Source organism: Tauraco erythrolophus, chromosome 6 (assembly GCF_009769465.1).
Source record: "Tauraco erythrolophus isolate bTauEry1 chromosome 6, bTauEry1.pri, whole genome shotgun sequence".
Lineage (NCBI taxonomy): Eukaryota > Metazoa > Chordata > Aves > Musophagiformes > Musophagidae > Tauraco > Tauraco erythrolophus.
This window is the reverse complement of record NC_141470.1, coordinates 31731565-31752188: the sequence shown is the minus strand read 5'-3', so window position 1 is coordinate 31752188 and position 20624 is coordinate 31731565. Positions and strand designations below refer to the sequence as shown.

Sequence of the window (20624 nt, the reverse complement as noted above, 5' to 3'; positions counted from 1 at the left end):
ACAAGTGACATTATAGTGGGGGTCTGCTGCAGGCCACCTGACCAGGAAGACTGATAGATAGTAGCTTCATGTTCACGAGCCCTGGTCCTCATGGGGGACTTCATCCACCTCAATATCTGTTGGAGGAACAACACAGCAAGGCACAAGCAATGCAGGAGGTTCCTGGAATGTATTGATGATAACTTCCTTTTGCAAGTGAGAGCGGAACCAACAAGGAGAGGTGCAGAGCTGGACCTTGTTCTCACCAACAAGGAGGGGCTGGTGGGGAATGTGATGCTCAAGGGCAGCTTTGGCTGAAGTGACCATGAAATGGTGGAGTTCAAGATTTTGAGGGAGGCAAGGAGGGCACTCAGCAAGCTCACTGCCCTGGATTTCAGGAGAGGAGACTTCGGCCTCTTCAGGGATCTGCTTGGTAGAGTACGATGGTATGAAGCCCTAGAGGGAAGAGCGGCCCAAGAAAGCTGGCTAATATTCAAAGATCACTTCCTCTAGGCTCAGGAGCAGTGCATCGCAACAAAGAGGAAGTCAGGCAGGAACACCACGAGGCCTGCATGGATGAACAAGGAGCTCCTGGACCAACTCGGACACAAAAAGGAAGCCTGCAGAGAGTGGAAGCAAGGACAAGTAGCCTGTAAAGAATATAGAGAAAGTGTCTGAGCAACCAGAGATCAAGTTAGGAAAGCTAAAGCCCTGCTAGAATTAAATCTGGCCAGGGACATCAAGGCCAGCAAGAAAAGCTTCAATAGGTATGTCAGTGATAAAAAGAGAACCAGGGAAAACATGGGCCCTCTCCAGAAGGAAATGGGAGACCTGGTTACTTGGGATACAGAGAAGGCTGAGGTACTCAATGACTTTTTCCTGCAGTCTTCACTGGCATGAGCTCTAGTCACACTGCTCAAGTCGCAGAAGGCAAAGACATGGGAGAATGAAGAGCCGCCCACTGTAGGAGAAGATCAGGTTTGAGACCATCTAAGGAACCTGAAGGTGCACAAATCTACGGGACCTGATGAGGTGCATCTGCAGGTCCCGAGGGAACTGGCGGATGAAGTTACTAAGCCGCTATCCATCATATTTGAGAAGTCATGGCAGTCCGGTGAAGTTCCCACCAACTGGAAAAGGGGAAACATAGCCCTCATTTTTAAAAGGGGAAAAAAGGAAGACCCGGGGAACTACGGGCCAGTCAGTCTTAACTCTGTGCCCAGCAGGATCATGGAGCAGATCCTCCTAGCAACTATGCTAAGACACATGGAAAATAAGGAGGTGATTGATGACAGCTAACATGGCTTCACTAGAGGCAAATCCTACCTGACAAATTTGGTGGCCTTCCGTGATGGGGTTAGAGCATTGGTGGATAGGGGAAGAGCAACTGACGTCATCTATCTGGAGTTGTCCAAAGCATTTGACACTGTCCCGCATTACATCCTTGTCTCTAAATTGGAGAGACGTGGATTTGATGGATGGATCGCTCGGTGGATAAGGAATTGGCTGGATGGTCATACTCAGAGAGTTGCGGTCAATGGCTCGATGTCCAAGTGGAAGCCAGTGATGAGTGATGTTCCTCAGGGGCTGGTATTGGGGCCCGTCCTGTTTTAATATCTTTATCGGTGACATGGACAGTAGGATCGAGTGCACCCTCAACAAGTTTGCTGATGTCGCCAAGCTGTGTGGTGTAGTCGACACACTGGAGGGAAGGGATGCCATTCAGAGGGACCTTGGCAGGCTTGAGAGGTGGGCCTGTGAGAACCTCATGAACTTCTGTGAGAACACAGCCAAGTGCAAGGTCCTGCATGTGGGTTGGGGCAATCCCAGGCACAAATACAGGCTGGGCGGAGACTGAATTGAGAGCAGCCCTGAGGAGAAGGACTTGGGGGTGCTGACTGATGAGAAGCTCAACATGAGCCAGCAGTGGGCACTTGCAGCCCAGAAAGCCAACTGTATCCTGGGCTGCATCAAAAGAAGTGTGGCCAGCAGGTTGAGGGAGGTGATTCTGCCCCACTTCTCTGCTCTCTTGAGATCCCACCTGGAGTACTGCATTCAGCTCTGGGATTCCCAACATGAGAAGAACATGGAGCTGTTGGAGTGGGTCCAGAGGAGGGCCACGAAGATGATCTGAGGACTGGAGCACCCTATGCTCCTATGAAGACAGACTGAGAGAGTTGGTGGTGTTCAGCCTGGAGAAGAGAAGGCTCCAGGGAGACCTTATAGCAGCCTTCCAGTACCTAAAGGGGGCCTACAGGAAAGCTGGAGAGGGACTTTTTACAAGGGCGTGGAGTGATAGCAGAAGGGGCAATGACTTTAAACTGAAAGAGGGCAGATTTAGATTAGATATAGGGAAGAAATTTTTTTCACTCAGAGGGTGGTGAAGCACTGGCACAGGTTGCCCAGAGAAGTTGTGGCTGCCCCATCCCTGGAAGGGTTCAAGGCTGGGTTGGATGAGGCTTCAAGTGACCTGGTCTAGGGGAAGGTGTCCCTGCCCATGGCGGGGGCGGTTGGAACTAGATGATCTTTAAGATCCCTTCCAACCCAAGCCATGCTATGATTCTATGAGGTAATTCACTGAAGGGGGTAAAGTTATGTGGCCTGATTAGGTAAAAGTTCAGGCTAATTTCAAGCTTTCTGGCCTTGAAATTTGTGACTGAATCCTAATGCTACTTTATTTGGGATCTTGAAGAAAACAAGATTCTTCGTATTAACCTCAGCATGTTCGTAAAACTTGCGTTTTTTCAAGTAAAATAGTGCTTGCAGTTATTATTAAGCTTCAGGAGGTCTTTGTCAGCTTTCCTTCAGGAGCTTAAGAGAGAACTATTGCCTCTTGTGCATGACAGTTTAATGGGTCCTGAAGTTTTGGTCTTGAATACCAGTAACTGATGATATAGGATAGATTTTATTGCTTTGTAATGATAAACGATGACAAGAAATTTAACAAGGAATTGGTGTATTGAAATAGGATTGAGGAATTGTGTACAAATGAAGATGATAACACCTGCATGGCCAGAGTACTATCTACAGTAATATGGTACTTCTATGATAATTCTTCAAGTATGGGATGGCTGTGTGGATATATGTATTGTACCATTGCATTCTGGGCCGGTTACTGATGCTCTCTTAGTATGCTCAAGAATCCGCGAATGAATATCTCTCAGAAATGTTTGTCAGAGCCGTGACTATAAATTGTAATTTGAAATTTTAAAAAAAGTATCAAATCAAGTATCAGATTAAAGCTGATAGCAATATTAATAAATAACTCTAAAACCCACTGTTGTCATAGCTCTGCTTTAACAAAGCATCTACTTTTCCTACAGGCGACGAATTTTGCTCATGTTTGAAAGCTTTAGCAAAATTCGTACTTGCCAATTTTACATTTTGCTCTGGTGAGATGAATACTGTATTATTTTTTTTTAAGCAGATATTAGAACAAAAAGCCCTTGAAGTACTAATATTGGAGTAAACATATTACTTAGTGAAGACTACCACCTACTTTAATGTAACTGGGGGATGGTGGAAGGGGAAACAAAGGTATCAGCAAATTGAAAAATCACTGTCCATGCTGTAAGCATGTAATTTTAGAAATAGACCTTTCTCCCTTCATTAGTGCCGTTTCATTTGCTGTTTAACTTACTTACTTCCTGACTGTGTTATGATAATTCTTTTAGAGAGGCCAGTAATTATGGTCAGTGGTTAGTAATGGTAAGAGTGTTCATATAAATGACTATAGTTCTCTTTAGAATTTTGACCTTATCTGCAGGGGAGAATGTACCAGCACCGGTAGAATTTATATTGGTTTAGTTCAACTTGATTAAATTGCAGGGTGGACGCTGTTACTCAGAATATGCAATCTTAATTTGGTTTCCCTTCATTTGTTTGAACTAAACCAATTCAGGCTACATGTTCTGAGTGAACACCCTTGCAGGGATGTAATCCAGTCTAATTTGGTATAGTTTTAGATCTTCAACTAATCCAGATTAATTTTTCTGCAGAGGGACTTGTTTTATTTGGAGTTGGTTTAAATGTCAGAATTTACAATTGAAGCAAGAAAGGCATTAATGAAATACGAAAAATAAATATGAAAGAATATGAAAAAAACCCCACAGTTACTGCCATGTGAAACAAATGTCTACCTTAAAAGCCAGGTCATTTAAGCAGCAGATCGTCTTTTAAGAAGCATAGTTTAGCCCCGGTGGTAAAGTTGGCCTTTATCCCCATGGTAGGGAATACTGTTATTTTAAATCACAATGATTGTACCAACGTTGTATGCCATTTGTGTGTTAATTCAGGGAGAAAAGAATTTTTCATTTTTAGTTTATGCTATTTTGGAAGTGATAGAAATAAACTCAAGACACTGTTGAAGTGTCTTATCATTGGATAAGAGAGTTCGTACGAAGAGTTACACTTGTATAACTGTACCAGTGCAACAAATAAGCAGAATTCTAGAAAAGCTTCAAACAATTGAAATAAGCTTTTAACTGGTTGTAGTAGTTGCTGATGGGAGTCATTATGGATGGATTAATCTCCAAAAGATGAATTTTTATAGTGCTATATAAAATTTGATTTAGAGATGATTGCCTAAAGCCAGCAAATTAAAAAATTAAACTGATAGAATTACCTAAGACAAGTTTTTTTCTCTTTAGTTATTTGTACCCTGACATAAACCAACAAAATTGTACTTTAGACGTATTTAATTATAAGTAATCCTAGCTATATGAAACACATTGTATAATATGGAATAGTCTGTATGCAGTGCAATAAATTAAATTACAATTCCAATTTAAGTATCTGTCTCTTCATTTTGTAAATTTTTGGTTAATATTGCTTTAAGCTTATTATTATACATTACTTTTAATTATTTAACCAATTATTTAGTAAATTATTCATTAGATTTTTAAAGTAGTTGTTATTAAATTTATATAATTATGATTTACAGCAATTTGAAACTGCCCACAGACTATAACTCTGAAAATGTTTATATTCATTAGTACTATTTTGAGATTGCGCTGGAGATTTGAAAGAGAGCAGGTTAAAAACCAAGAATATACTTTGACTTACTTTCTGTACTGGAAGTTGTTTCACTAGAATTCCAATATGAGTTACTGTGAGATACAAAAACTAGTTAAGGTGCTAGGTGACAAATGGAACAGAACTTTTCCTGTGTTTCATATTATGCTGTTATATCATTGAGATCCCATGTTCTGCTCTGTTTCTGCAGTCACTGGTTAAATGGGAGCCACTCCTGGGATCTGGATGGTTTCTGCTGACATAGACTTTGCATAGCAGCTCCATCACGTCAGGAGGTTGCAATGAGTGGAGGAGGGGAGCAGCCTGACATCCTCAGTGTGGGAATCTTGGTCAAAGAAAGATGGAAGGTGGTGAGTATGCCTTCCTGCAATTCTTTTTCTTCTTTAAAACACGTTTTTAAAAAGAAGTAGATTGTGCTTTGAAATCTGTTTCAAAATTCTTGTGAGATGTATTTTGCTTAATACTTGTAGTAAAAGGACTTCAAAACCACTTCTTTCTTTTATCCTACTTTAAAAAGAAGTTATATGGATTTAAGGTGGGTTTTTTTTTTCTGGTAAGGACCCAGGAGAGCTTTTAAATCCTGACTTAGTGCCTGCGCAGAGCACAACTGGAAGAGTCCTGTTAGTATCTTGAATCCAATCAGCCAGTCATTATGTCAGTCTATTTCGGAAATCAGTCAGGCACCCTCTTGAAACTAGTCAGATTGTGAGATTTGTTACTTCTTACAGGAAGGTCTTTAAGGACCTTGCTGCTCTTCCAATTAGAAATGATTTTTATTTGTTATATTTTTAGCATGGATTTATTCCTGGCTGATTTGTATCCATTTGCTTGTGTGTCAGTATTGGCTTTACCATAAATAGGTTTGTTCCCTTTTGGTGTTCATAGCCTTCATTTACATCTAGAGGGAAATAGTATGCATTTGAAACTAGTTTTGCTGAGAAAAACAGGCTGAGTTCTTGTAGTTCCTTTTCTATTCCCCTGAAAACTTCAGAATTTTTTTTAGTTGTGGATTTTTTTGAGATTTAAAAAAAGAAAGAAAAAAAAAAAACACTTCGTAGAATGTTTTGAATATCTGTGTGTTTAGTAGACTGTGAATATATACTGGATCACTATTTTTTGCACCATCTTTGCTTTATGTTACTCCCATATTTCAATATCTTATTTAAAACTGTGAGACTGAACATAGAAGATACAGATTGATCATTCATTTCAAATTTATATAGGGAAAATAATTTCAACTATCTCATGCCCTATTCTTCATTTAAAAATGTAGGAAGCTGGTGCTAGCTTTGCGTAGAAAACTTTTGTATTTCCTTTTATGGAAATAAAACCTTATCAGCTATCTTTGGAGTGTAAGTATTGGTAAAATACTTTCTTATATTGCAGTGGATTAAAAACTGAAAGCATAGTCTTGAATCAGATCAAATAGAATAAAATAATGTTTATTAAAATTTTTATTAAAAATGTTATTGAGAACATATCCACTATCGCTTGTCTGATATGTGCAGTAGTAGTTTTCTATACCTGTTTTCTTCAGGTTTATTTTCTTTCCTATGTAATGAAGAATTATGATCAGATGGTGTCTTTTGAAAAATTTCGAGACTAGACTGTTGCTCGTCTCATGTGATTATACATTTTAACTTGCATGTTTTCCAAATCAAATATTACACCTAGATGAGTGCTAAATATTGTCTGTGGGTAACTTCAGTTTCTTAATTTCTATAGCAAACATCAAGGATTTCTTGTTGGCACCTAAGGTTATATACTTCTTTCTGCATTCAGGATTTCATAGGACAGTCTGCCAGTGGAAGAAAATAGCATGCATATTTTAGAAATTCCCTAGTGCTCGATACATATGTATTAACATAATTAATACTGTTCTGTGAGGTCATGAAATACTGAAGCTTTTTGCTAGTGTTCTTGAAGCAATAGAGTACTTAAGAATTCCTTGTGTAGAAAGATGAGGCGGTATAAGCCAGTGGACTTTCAAGTTTTGCTGACAGTAAGTACTGTCCCTAATTATCAGTAGTGTTTCTGATTGTTCCTTGTGGAAGTCTCCCAATATCTGGCTTTTTTCCCCCATTGGAAAATAGCAGCTCTGTAGTATGATTGGATGAGATTATTTTGTTGTAACCAGTTGTACACGTTCTAGAAGTTATGTAAAGCTTTGCAGCTGAAATGCAGTTTTGAGAATTTTTGCTGTTCAGGACCTTTCTCTTCGTAATCATGAAAACTTACCTGGAATTTGTGGACATGAACGTTTTTAAAAACTATGCTCGATTTAAATTTCATTTTAACCTAGACAGTTTTGAAAAGTAAGCATAGAAAAGACATTGTAAAATATTTTTTTTTGCTCAGTGACACCATCCCTCTCTACTGGTCTCTGTATCTACTAATATTTGCTGTTGTCCTCTGTCAGTGCATTTTCTCGTCCCTCTTTGCCTTTGAAACATATTTTATGATCCTGACTTGTAGAGGTTTGATTGTAATGATAATTGTTTTTAGGTAGGTTTAAGAATGTCATTCAACATGCAGTGTAAGTGAAAGTACCAAGATAAAACATACTGGAAATTGTATGCTTTAGGCTTGAAAGATACAAAAAAGATACAATGCAAAGAGAGAATGGAGAGTGTGAGTTTGGGGTGAGAGATGCTGAATGCAAAGAAGAGAAGCTTGAAACAAAATGGGAGAATGTAGTGCAGGTGTAAAAGAGGGCAACATGGTCCTTGTCAAGGTAAAAGATGTTGAGGAGAAGTGGTAGGAGGCCAGTGTGATTAAACAGGCCACTCCTGTGTGAACTCAAAAGCAAAACGCAAGCAAACAAAAGATGGAAACAGGGATGGGCTGCCCAAGATTAATATGGAGATATTGCCTCTCTGTGTTTAGATGAATATACAGGAAAGGCAGAGCTCAGCTGGCAGTTGAAACTGGTGAGGGATCTGAAAAGTCAACGAGAAAGGCTTTTACAGGGACATTGGCAGCAAAGACGACCAAGGAAAACATGGGCTCATTGCTGAATGTGGTCTGTGACCCACTGACAAAGGGTGTGGAAAATACTTTTTCTACAATCAGAGAGGTTGATTTGTACCTGGAATTGTTGACTAATGTCATTATTGGATATATGTTAATGATTCTGCTGTACTTTATCTGAGGATAGAAATCGATCTTTTTGTTTTATTAGTGTGGTGGTGTGTTTGGTTTTGTTTTGGTATTTTGTTTGTTTGTTTTTAAAGGTTTTTTTAAGCATAGAAGCAGGAAAAAAACACCTTTCAGAGGCAGTCTTTCTCAGTCTGGCCATTTCTCAAAGCTAGAAAATGAAGTTATATGATAAACTAAGTTTGCATATGGATGAGGATGCCTGTGTCACCTCTTTCCTTTTTCCATTTCAGCTTTTTCACTATGCATTCTCACTGTTTTCCTTGTACTATGCTGAAAATTTATGTGATTATGCTGAAAACTACAATCAGATTAATGTCTATGTTTAACTGTGGGAACCCATTAATAGTTCAGAGCTCAGGCAAGATAATGGCTGTGCTGGGCTTATGTGGTGAGCAGGGGAGGGGCTACAGAGATAGCCCCTGTAAGAAGCTGCTAGAAGCTTCCCTAGCTCCAAAAGTCAGACCTACCCCTGGCCAGATTGGACCCATCTCTGGCCAAGGCTGAGCCAATCAGTGCCTCTGAATAGCATATTTAAGAAGGGGACAAAGAAACCCCTGCCATGCGGGACCTGCAGCGAAGAGAGGGAGAAGGCAGGGGGGAACCTGGCCCGTGGCCTCCCATGCAAGCAGCTGCACACGTTGGTCTGCTGCCACTTGACTGGTGATGGCCGTGGTGACATGGCTTGGAGTGCTTTGAAGCTCCCCATTTCTGGGGTGCCTCCTGTGGGGAGTTATTTCTTCTGGGACTGCCAAGGTTCATCAGGCCCAGCGCAGCTGCTGTGGAGATAGGAGTGGGATGTGAGAGAAACAGCTATACAGACACCAAGGTCTGTGAAGATGGAGGAGGAAGAGGAGGTCCACCAGAGCTGAGACTCGCCTGCAGCCCATGGAGGTTAATGGTGGAGCAGAGATGCACCTGCAGCCTGTGGAGGACCCCATGCTGGAGCGGGTGGTTGTGCTTGAAGGAGTTCATAGAGGACTGTCTCCTGTGATTCTGTGGGAAGGACTCACATCAGAAAAGTTTGTGGAGAACTGTCTCCCTTGGGAAGGGACCCCATGTTGGAGCAGGGGAAGAGTGTGTGAGGAGTCCTCCCCCTGAAGAGGAAGGAGCAGCAGAAACAACATGTGATGAACTGACCACAAACACCTATTCCCTGTTTCCTTGTGCCGCTGTGGGGAGGAGGTAGAGCTGGGAAGAAGGAAGGGGTGGGGAGAAGGTGTTTTTTAAGATCTGGCTTTATTTCTCATTATCCTCTCTGATGTGACTGGTAACAAATTAAATTGATCTGTCCCCAGTTTGAGTCCATTTTGCTCGTGGCCATAAGACTGGTGAGTGATCCCTCCCTGTTCTTATCTCGACCCTTGAGCTTTCTGTTCTATTTTGTCCCCTCCATCCCACCAGGGGTTGAGATGGAGTGGGGAAGGACTGGGCAAGTGGCTGCATGGTGCTTATTGCCTCCTGGGCCTAAACCATGACAATGGCATTACGTGACCAAGAGGTGGAATGGAAAAATGCAGACTTAAAAATGGCCTAATTAGTCACAAAACTACATTTTAAGAGATATACAAAGATACGCACATACTATTTAAATATAGTTACATATATATAATCCTGTTAAAACATGCTATTTTTTTTCCACTATTTAGCTGATTAATCTCTTTCCTTTCTGTAAGGACTAACACTCTGCATATATTAAATACATCTGAATATAACCAAGTAATACTGAACATTTCATTGGACTTGAAAGTTTTCTATTTCTCACAGTTGTCATTATTTTAGATTTAACCCTAGATTCTTATCTGAGTAGTACCTGAAAGAAGTCATGTCCAAAGACACAAACATCTTACTCAGGATTTGGGATGCTCTGTACTTGAATTTGTTAAGTTCCTGAAACGCGTAAGTCAAAGAGTAACAGGCTTAAGCCTGTGTTGGTAGCATGCGTGTTACGCTGCTTCAGAGACAAGAGCAGGTGGCTGCCCGAAGGAGGCTGTGACCCTGTAGGAAGCCCGTGCTGGATCACACTCCTGGCCCCGTGGAGAGAGGAGCAGGTTTGCTGGCAGGACTTGTGACCCCGCACTGGAGGGGTTCATGAAGAACTGTAGCCTGTGGGAAGGACTCATGTTGGAGAAGTTTGTGCAGAACTGTCTTCTGTGGGAGGGACCCCATGCTGGTGAAGGGGAAGACCGTGAGGAGTCCGCTCCCTGAGGAGGAAACAAAGTGTGATGAACTTACTGCAACCTCTGTTCCCTGCCCCCCTACATTGCTCAGTCGGGTGGAGACAGAGAAAATCAGGAGTAAAGCCAAGTCTGGGAAGAAGGGAGAGGTTGAGGGAAGGTGTTTAGGTGTTTTAAGATCTGGTGGGTTTTTTTTACTTATTTCTCATTGTCCTTCTCTGATTTGATTGGTAATAAATTAAACTGATTTCCCCAAGTCAAGTCTGTTTAGCCCGTGACGGTAATTTCTGAGTAGTCTCCCTGTCTGTATCTTGACCCACAAGCCTTTTGTTGTATTTTCTCTTCCTTGTCCAGCTGAGGAGGGGAGTGATAGAGCAGCTTTGGTGGGTTCCTGGTGTCCAGTTATAGTCAACCCACCACAGTCTGAAAATCTGGTGTGCTATCATATGCACTTTTTAAAAATTGGCAATGAATTGGACAAAAGAAGTGAATAATGCTATATATCTGGGATCATATTTTCCTCATCTTAAGAATGTAGTGATGTTAAAGGTCTTCAGGACAGAAAGTGCATGATGAAATACTGAGTATTGTTGTAATCATAGAGAATAAAAAATTCATGTGATATGACTCAAAAATGCAAGTAAGTAATACGAGTATTTGATCTATTATCTTTGTCCTTATTCTTAGGGGCATAGGCTATTTTAAAAATTGTTTTTGCTGCTCAGTCAGATGGCTGATTGTCTGGATTAGGAGACATTAGATTTATTTTCAGAATCTGAAGATAGGTCAGCATATTGCTGATGTCTAGATTTCCAAAATGTTTAGATGACATTTAAGATAGTACAGTCATATAACCTTAGCAACTGTATGTTTTCAAATGACATTTAGAAAATCATGTCTTTTTTTTTTTAAGGTAAAATATAGTAAAAATACAATATAGTATGTTTCTTAGGGTAAGTTCTCTTTGTCTGCTTTTCTCTTTTATCACTTTTAGAATGGTAGCTACAGGGAAGATCACCATATGAAAGCATTACCTGAAATAATGTTGACGTTTTTGATACTGAAAACCAGACAAGTCTCTGTATCCTGTGAACGTTTAAAGCAGAGTGAAAAAACAACTGTTAATATTTGCTCTGGATGTGCAAACTTAGTGCAAACCAATTAAAAATTAGTGCGAACTGATATGCCAGGAGCATTCTTTTTACCACTTCCTAACAGATGAAACATTCAGTGGTGCAAGCTTCTGAATGTGACTGTTGTTAAAAATGGTATTGGTGAACCATAAGTAAATGTGTGTAACTTTAAAATATGTATTCAGAGATAACCTTAGTAATTTCTCATCATTACGATTTACCTGTTATGGGCAAGTCACTGCATATAAAATAAAATGCTATCTCTTTATGAAGTCCAAGAACTTTTGTATCTTTAATATTCAGTGTGCATATTTTGGAAAAAAAGAAGGAGATGGCATATTTTAAAAATGTCAGTGTGCATTTGTATTTAAAGGTCTCTGGGTAGTATGTGACTATTTGAGGAAAGACTTTATTCAGCATACTGAGTTTGTCAGATTCATGCTGGGAATGCTAGTGCACTCTTCTGACATATTAAATATGAGAAGTTTAGTGCAGGTGGAGATCAGGTGTAGTAACTTGTTTTCATAGGATTCTCTTCCAAACTTTGCTTAACCATACCTTTATAGATTATTCAGTAGTTCTTTTATGTACTGAAGGATACAATTATGTTATTTTAAAATCTAGTAGTAATATAACAATGTTTGCAGTATGGCAGGCTGTACAAAGAAGTATTGATGTTTTGTTTCCTTCTCTTTTTTAAATCTGTTTTTGGTTCTTTTTTTTTCTAATATAGTTGAGAAAAATTGGAGGTGGAGGATTCGGAGAAATTTACGATGCGCTGGACTTGCTTACTCGGGAAAATGTTGCACTGAAGGTGGAGTCAGCTCAGCAGCCCAAGCAAGTGCTGAAAATGGAAGTCGCTGTGTTGAAGAAATTGCAAGGTAGGGCTGTACCCTGGCTATGCCAGAAGTAGGATGTCAGTGTATCTTCTTAAAAAATCATTGTAATCCTTATTTAGTCATAGTTTGAGTAAATATTTCCCATATTCTGCAGATTATTGCTAAATGGTTATTAAAAGTGGAATAGCAGCTCTTTCAGCTTCTGAAATTTTTGCTACAAAGAACCTTTTCTTTGAAACAGGATGATGTGAAAATAAAAAGAACAACAAGAAAATTAAATTGCTGCAAAACCTATGCTCAACTTTCTTCTTAGCTTTTTTGCTCTAGACTTTGTCGTTGTTGTTAGCTTTTTGTTTCTCCTTCTAAGATGGTCTATTTTTTTCTGTACTATCATTGAATATTTGTGAGTCCTTCACATAGTATCCAGGATAAGAAGATTTGTATTTCTCTGCAATATTGTCAAAAAGTAATTCTAATGTTGAAATGGGAAACATATTTCAAAAAAACCCACATAAACAGACAGAAAAATCAACTTTGAAATACTGTAACTTGTAGAAAAAAAAGATTTCTGGCGTGTAGACTCCTGAAGTACTTTTAGGGTTCAGGTCCTTGACTACTCAGAATCACAGCTTTGAATACACTTTTGATGTACCTTTAAATACTTTAATGTTGGAAGCTATCAATACACAGAAATATGCAATGGCTTCTCTTCATTGCTTTCCACAATGTAATGTTATAAAAAGGAAGTTTAAAGGGTGACTTTTTTTATTTAAAAAATTATTTTGAATCTGGAAGATTTGGACTAATATATCTGCCCCTGTCAGCAGCCAGATTTTCCCAAACTCTTAGTTTGAATAAAACAAAATCTGCATGACATATGGTGCTGCCTAATCTGCTGTAAAGGTCACATTGCAGCAGAAATTGACAGCCTCTATAGATTTAAGAGGGCAAGCATGTCACATGTTATAGTGTTAACAGACTGTTCCTATATATATATCTTTTTAAAGAATTTCACAAAAACATCTAGTATTATATAGTCGAGCAAGGAGATTCAGGGATTGCATATTAGCTTTATTTGAATTCTGGAGTTTCTAGTCCAGAGATGAATAGTAACTTTCAGTATTACCAGTCATAAATTTAGAAAACGTTTGTCAAGATTCTTGAAATAAGTTATCTTAAAGATTGTGAGTTTTGAAGAAACAAATACTCTGTAAGTCCTGTTTTTTTTAAATGTCCAGAATTAATTTTTCAAGTTGTTGTTTTTTTTTTTTTCTGCACACGTGAGCTTGATTCCATTTTTAATAAAAAAACGAGTCTCTAAAATGGCTTAGGTGAAGCAGCTACAGTAATAAAGAAAATAGTATTAACTGAAATGAAATACTGGAATTTGGTAACACTACAATGCCAATGTATTTGTAAAAACATAGCCTTACATATGACTGCGTAACTGAAGTGCCTTATAGCTTTGTACTGTGAATTTAAGTATAGTGAAGTTTGAGTTAAGATGTTACAAAAATGCTTTTTTCATAGTAAAAACTTTTTAACCTTTTGAAAACCAAAAATGTTTACTGAAATAATAAAAAATGGATCTGCGAATAACTACCATAGGGCCTTATAGAAGTTATAATTTTCTTATCAGTCTTCCTTTGGGAATATAATTCCTGTAACAACTCAAGTTTTCATGCAGAAGAATCTCTGGTTCTGCTGAATCATGGGAAATGCTGTCTCGATTAAAAGATCAGAATAATGAAACACCTGAACAATAGATCCACTGAGGCAATAATCCAAATAATGTACAACCCAAATAAAGATCTTTTAGTTATTTATTTTCTCAATATCTGAGAAAACAGTACATAAATTTCTATGTAACTGAAACCTTGTTTTTGAAGGTGCTCTTTTGACAACCTTCCTTATGAGAAAACAATCTAAGTATTATTCCTTAACTTTTATTTCTTATTATTCTCTTCACAGTTTAAAAGCAAAAAATTTTAAAAAAAAGTCTATGATTCCATAATAGTAACACTGGAGGTGACCTTTAGTCATCGCTGTGCAAGTTTCACATTACAGTGTAACTGCTCTGGTCTTAGATAGGGAATGTCATAGATGATCAGGAAAGTGACTACAGTAAAAGATGAGTCAACAGTGAAGCTTTTGCATATATTGGGATTTATAGTTTGCGCAGATATGTAACTTTATCTTTACATGCATATATTTTTATCTATACTTAAAAGATTTTTATTAAGTAAAATTATGGTAGAGACCATTTTATGTTTTACACAAAATCTTGGATCCTAGGAACCATTTCCATTAATTTTTCTACCTTCTCAAGTTTTTGGTGTGCAAGAGCTAAAAATTTGAAGCAGTGTGAAAATTAAAAAAAATGGACAAAAATGGGGAGTAGAAAACAGCTTTATTGTTGCTTCTTGAAGAGTATTTTTTATTAAATACTTAATTTACAATGTAGAAATTTTTCTTATTTTTGAATGTTTTTTTTTCATGCAGATTCAGAGCAGATGGAATTGTAAACAGTTCTTTTAGGATATTTTTGAAACAACCTTCTAATAGCATGCATCCTCTGAGACTGACTTCTAGATTTCTTTTTTTTAATCCGTTTTTGGCGTGTGTGTGTATATATATATGTATGCATATAATTATTATCCTTTTCTCAAAGAGCTTATGTTCTCTTACTTTCAAGGTGTTCTAGTTACCTTGAACATAAATCAGAGGAAGGAATATAATTGTCATCAAAATCCTTTTTCCTTTCAAATATTTGGAAAGTTTGATTTATTAGTAGTATGTAATGAGAGACAGTGAACTGACAGTGTCATTCAGAATGCTCTTAATATGTGGATCTGATTTTTTTTTTTTAAAGATATTTATTATAATGTGCAGTTTCTGGGGAAGTTGTGAAGAAACAGGCTTTTAGGAAAGAATTAAATACACAGCTATATATGTCTCAGTCCAGCAAAACACTCTTCCAGCTAGGCACGTTCTCAAGGTTGTAAACATACTTTTGAGTGTTTCTGATTTAGACTTATTTCACAGAAACTGTGAAACTGAAATGAGAATTGCTGTTGGCAAATATGCAGGGGTGTACTATTTTTATTATTTTTCTTTCAGAAATTTTGAAAATTCAAACTGTGGTCATTCATTGCGGGGGTGAAATGAGTCATAACTTTGTAGGTATGCAGTACAGGGAATAATGAAAAATTGAAATGAAGCTCTTTTAAGTCCCTGATCTAGCAAAACATGCTTAAATATGCGAGTAGTTATATGACTTCTCTCTTTGTTATGAAGGAGGAGTATGTTCACTGATACGGCCTTTTATTACAGCTTAGTCATACAGTGCATCTTTGAGGTGGTTTGGTTTTTTTTTTTTTTTCTCCTACCAATGATACTCTCTCCTAATTTTTGTTGTCAGGATACTGTTTAACTCTTTAAGCAATGTTTTTGGTTGTGGGTGGTTTGGGGTTTTTTTTTGGTTTTTTTTAAAGAAATTTGCTGCAACAGATGGTTATTTTGTTTAATCATGTTGTTAGGCCATCTGTTCCACCGTCAGATGGGAGAAGACAGATTTATCACATCTCACTCAGTGAGAGTGAGACTCACTCAGTTGGTTTCCGTCTCACACAACCTTACAGACTTCTTGCTCACTCATTTACAGCTCTCTAGCATAATTTAGTGATGGGTTGCATCTGGTGTAGGCTGAGAAATTAGCTGTAGTGATACACTGCAGCTTGGGGAACGGTATGTATGCTTTGTACCCTCCCTAGGAGGCATTTCAAGGCCATAGTTGTTCACTGCAGCCTGTTACCATCTTCTTCTCGCCTGCTCCCCAGCCATGTGGCTCACAGGTGTGAGAAAAAACTGTTTTCTCACTGTGGGAAAAGGAACTGAAGGTGTCTGCAAAGGTGTAGTAGGTGCCTATAGCCACGCTGGAGTGGAGGAGGACCATGCGATTGGAGTAAGGTGTACAGGCACTACTTCTGTCTTCTCCCGTTTCCTCAGATTTTTATAAAAGTTAGTTTCCAGAGAACTTACCACACGACTGGAGTTGCTGCTCCAGTTAATGTGGGATTTCTCTGACCAAACCAAGTTTTGAACGTTTACTGATTTTGTCAGATGAAATCTGACTAATATGTTTCTCTGAACATGTTCCTTCAGCATACCCACAGTGGCTGTAAAGTGAATCATAAATATTTGAGATGAGATTTCATTAACTGGAAGCTGCAGCAATGAATATATGAAATTTCACCTTGACAAATTAGCTGCAAATACTTTTTCTTCATAAAATTATATTGTCTGTAATATTGCCTGTCTCACTTAAACAAATGGGTGGAAGGAAAAAGTGGAGGAAAAGCAGTGATACTTACAGCTTAGCTCTTATGTATTTACAGACATTGTAGAGATGTCTTTCAAAATAATTCTTTTCAAATAAATTATTTTGATGAATCCTGCACCATTTTCTTTGTTTAAATGGGCCTGTCTGTTTTGATTGTATGTGGCAGGGAGCTACCTGAGGAAGCAACAAACAGGCAACAGCTCTTCTGTCAGGCAAAGTGGAAATATTCAGCAGCGATAGGCCCAAGTTTTTTAGGGTTTTGATGGAGCTATGAGTGCAGCAGTAACAAAAAGCCCTGCCAAATCTCTAGGTAGCAGTAATGCTTGTCTCCTATCGCTTCTTTTTGTTTTTTCCTATTTTTGTCATTCCGGTAATCCTAAGGGTCAAGAAATGATGAAGAAACCTCAGGTGACACAAATTTTACACAGCTTTTGTGTCCATTTATGACCATCAGCTTTCTCTTGGCTGTAGCTCCAATAGTGTCAGAAAGGAAGGTAAATGGCCTGAGGGACTTAAACCCTATAGTTCTATTGCAGAGGGGAAGTCATAAAGGGTCCCAGCTTCTCGCCAAGGTGGTGGACACAGATACTGAAATGACAATGAGGTAGCATTCCCCTTCTGTTTCCCTCCTGCAGTCTTTGGCTTGCCTTTTTCTCTGTTTACGTGGGAAATTATATTTACAACTGCAGGATAGTAAGGAGATTATTTTTGACCAGCCCTCTTCTCCTCCACAGTTTGCTCCTAGGACACGAGGAGGCTTTAAAGAAAACTAGCTTAAACCAAACTGTGATTTTTAACTACTACAATTCTTTTATCTCTCCTTCAGTGTACCTGAACTGAGTTTGTCTTTTGTAGCTAAACAGCAAAAATCATATTCTTGAAAAAGATATTCATAAATTGGATTAGTTGAATTACATTTTCTAGAGTTTTTTAATACAAAATATGACCCACAGGTAACTACTACTGTTTTATTTTGTCATGGCAGCTGCAGCTTAAAGGAAGGGAGGAATGGTGGCTAGGAATATTGTCTGTAGCAAGCCATCAGCTTTGCTAGAAAATAACCTTTTCCCAACTTAAAATATCTCAAATTTGTGGACATTTAGACATGTTGCCATGCATGTTTTTTTATGAAAGAGTGCTAGCTGTGATAAGGCTGCTTATTTTATGGTAGAAAACTTTTATTTAACTGGGGGTATAACTGACACTGTTTTTGCAGCTGTTGAACTCTAGGGGTAGGGGGGCTTAGTTTATTAAAGATCTCTAAAGAAATGTAACTACCTCTTCCAGTCATTTGCTAGGTATTTAAAGGAATAAACTACAGAATTTCATTATTACTGGCTAATTTGCTTCTTTTTCTCTCAGGAAAAGATCATGTCTGTAGATTCATTGGATGTGGAAGGAACGACAGATTTAACTATGTGGTCATGCAGTTGCAGGTCAGTGTTTCAAATAGAGCTCAAAATTTGCTTGTGTGTTTTAGTTTATTAGCCAAGCATATAGGAAAATCTCAGTAAAATTTCAGAGGATGACAGATCTAAAAAAAACTCCAAAGGTCATGAACGCATAGAGTGAGCTAACCTAAATTGAGCATACGCTTACATCCTTATCCTTTGATATCCTTTCCATAATTCTCTCAGAAAGGACAAAGTTTGCACCTCAGAAAGACCTGACTATTGAAAGAGTGAACTGTGATGTCTTCTGAGATAATTCACATTCTTTTGAAGTTTTTCAGTTGAGGATAGTCTAAAAGATAATACATTAGTCTGTGCATTTTGTTTGCTTTTTTGATGAAAGTGGAAAAATACCCTTTGCAAGTGAAAGAAAATTCAATTTACTGAAAGACTTGTTCCTGTGAAAAGGGAGAAAATGAGTGATTATCATTTAAGATTATGGGACTATTGTCCTTTATCATCCTGTTGAATATGAATACTGGAAAAAGAAGTGTTCTTACTGTTGGTCGTCTATTATTTTGACAGACTAACAGTTCTATGATGTTGTGGGGGTGCATTTCCTGCATAACCCATTTGGTTAAGTCATCTAAGATGTACTGTATAATTAAATAAATGATATACTTTTCCCTAAAGAGATGAGTGTAAAGAAATTTTGTGAGCATTTTCTCAGTGGCTTTTTTCATGTGTGACACAGATACAACATTAATTAATGGCGTATGTACTAGTCTTCTAATAGAGATTAGTTTAGTTCATGTTATTTAGTGGTAGAAATATACTAAGATGCATATTTTCAAAAAAAGTTTCTAAATTTAATGTTGGAGGTACTCGGGAATATATGCTCATTACGTTTAGGTGAGATGTGTTATCCTTGAATATGAAAATATGTAATGAGAGTATTCCATGGTTAACTATGAACAGCTAAAGGAGAAGTAGGAAGACTTTACACTATCTGTGAATCTTGGCATTAGTAATTTTTTTATGAAAATGTCCTTTTAATTTGATCAGGGTCGAAACTTGGCAGACCTGCGTCGGAGCCAGTCTCGAGGAACGTTCACCATTAGTACCACTCTGCGGCTTGGGAAGCAGATACTGGAATCTATTGAAAGTATTCATTCTGTGGGATTCCTGCACAGGGACATAAAACCAGTAAGTCTGCCCATTAAATCAAAACACGCAAGTGATATGTGGGAATTAGATGGCTGCATGAATAAGAATAGGTTCTATACTAGATGTTAAAATGAAAAAATGAGAAGGGACAGAAGGCTGAATGTTTATTCATCAGATAGGGCAGATTTTTTTCTACAAGTTCATGTTGGATTGCAATAACAATAACTTTGGTCTTTGTCATCATCGTCTCCAGTTACTTAGACTCCATTGCAATTTTCTGTAGTTAAAACTTCCAAATCTTATCTGTAGCATCATGTAATCAAGAGTATTTGCCATGAGATATAATATAATCAGTTTGACTAATGGCAATTCATATCTTATAATAATAAATCCAAGAGAATAGGTACAAACTGTAGAGTACATTTATAAGGTCTTCCATAGCATTTTTTTTGTGTTTAATATATTTATAACAAACAAGGAAAGAGAACAGACTGTAAGAGAAAACTGTTCAATTGTTTAATTGTGCAATTCTAATAAAATGAGTTAACACAATGTCATGAGCACAGTGCCTTCCTGATACCATCATGCTTTTGTTCTTACTATTTTTTCTGGTTTTGCTTTGAATTTATTCCTGAAATTGCATCAGCTATTTTTAATATTGCTCTATATTAAAAATATCATTAGAACTCTGAACTTTCAAAATTTGTAAATGAGGGAAAAAAAAGCAAATCTTGTGTTTTCTAATAGATGCAAATATAGCTGGTTATATCTGGCATATATAACTAAATTTCCTGTTGGTGAATGATGTTTTCCTAAAACCTCTGATAAGTTTCTATGCATTAGGGAATTTTCATTTTTATCACTTCTTACTTGCAACTTTTTTTAAAACTTGTATTGTCCCTGACCCATCCACAAGACTTCGTTTAATAGGGAAAGGACGCAGCAGCAGTGAATGCCAAGTGAAATAGGTGAGGAGGAGTTAGCTGGCGCGCAAGATTTTAATGATGAAAACAACTCAAGTTTTGAATGGGGAATGTGTTCCTTTATGACTGGCAGGATGGATTGAGGATGTCTTGTTATCTAGCTGTATCTTGGAGTCTATGGCCTCAAGTAGGATGGAAATGGAGAATTCTCTTAGGAGATGGAAAAACCCAGAAGATTAAATGTCGAGCCAGGATAAACAGCAGTGTGAGGCAATATATTAGATTCATAAAAGACAGAATTTTTCTTCTCCTTTAGAAATTGTGTTGTGTCTTACACTTGCAAAGAAGACACAAGTGCTTTATAGCATGCAGTTTTCCTGGCTTGAAAATACAAGTCCATTTTATCTTTTATTATGTATCTTCTAGATAGATTATTCTACAAGCAAGCTTTGTGCTGAGCTGAAATCTTAAAATCTTTGGTTA

The 20624-nt window shown here is 37.9% G+C and overlaps 1 protein-coding gene across 3 annotated transcripts in view; it reads left to right on the top strand.

The window, feature by feature from the left end:
* Window positions 1-5294: 5294 nt before the first annotated feature.
* The window catches only part of TTBK2 (tau tubulin kinase 2), an 81193-nt gene continuing 65863 nt past the window's right edge, over window positions 5295-20624 (top strand). For all 3 annotated transcript variants that reach the window (XM_086613323.1, XM_086613322.1, XM_086613320.1), the window contains exons 1-4: window positions 5295-5363; window positions 12213-12360; window positions 18023-18096; window positions 19117-19257. In XM_086613323.1, coding sequence (XP_086469449.1) covers window positions 5295-5363; window positions 12213-12360; window positions 18023-18096; window positions 19117-19257 — 432 coding nt within the window. The remainder of the gene's footprint in view (window positions 5364-12212; window positions 12361-18022; window positions 18097-19116; window positions 19258-20624) is intronic.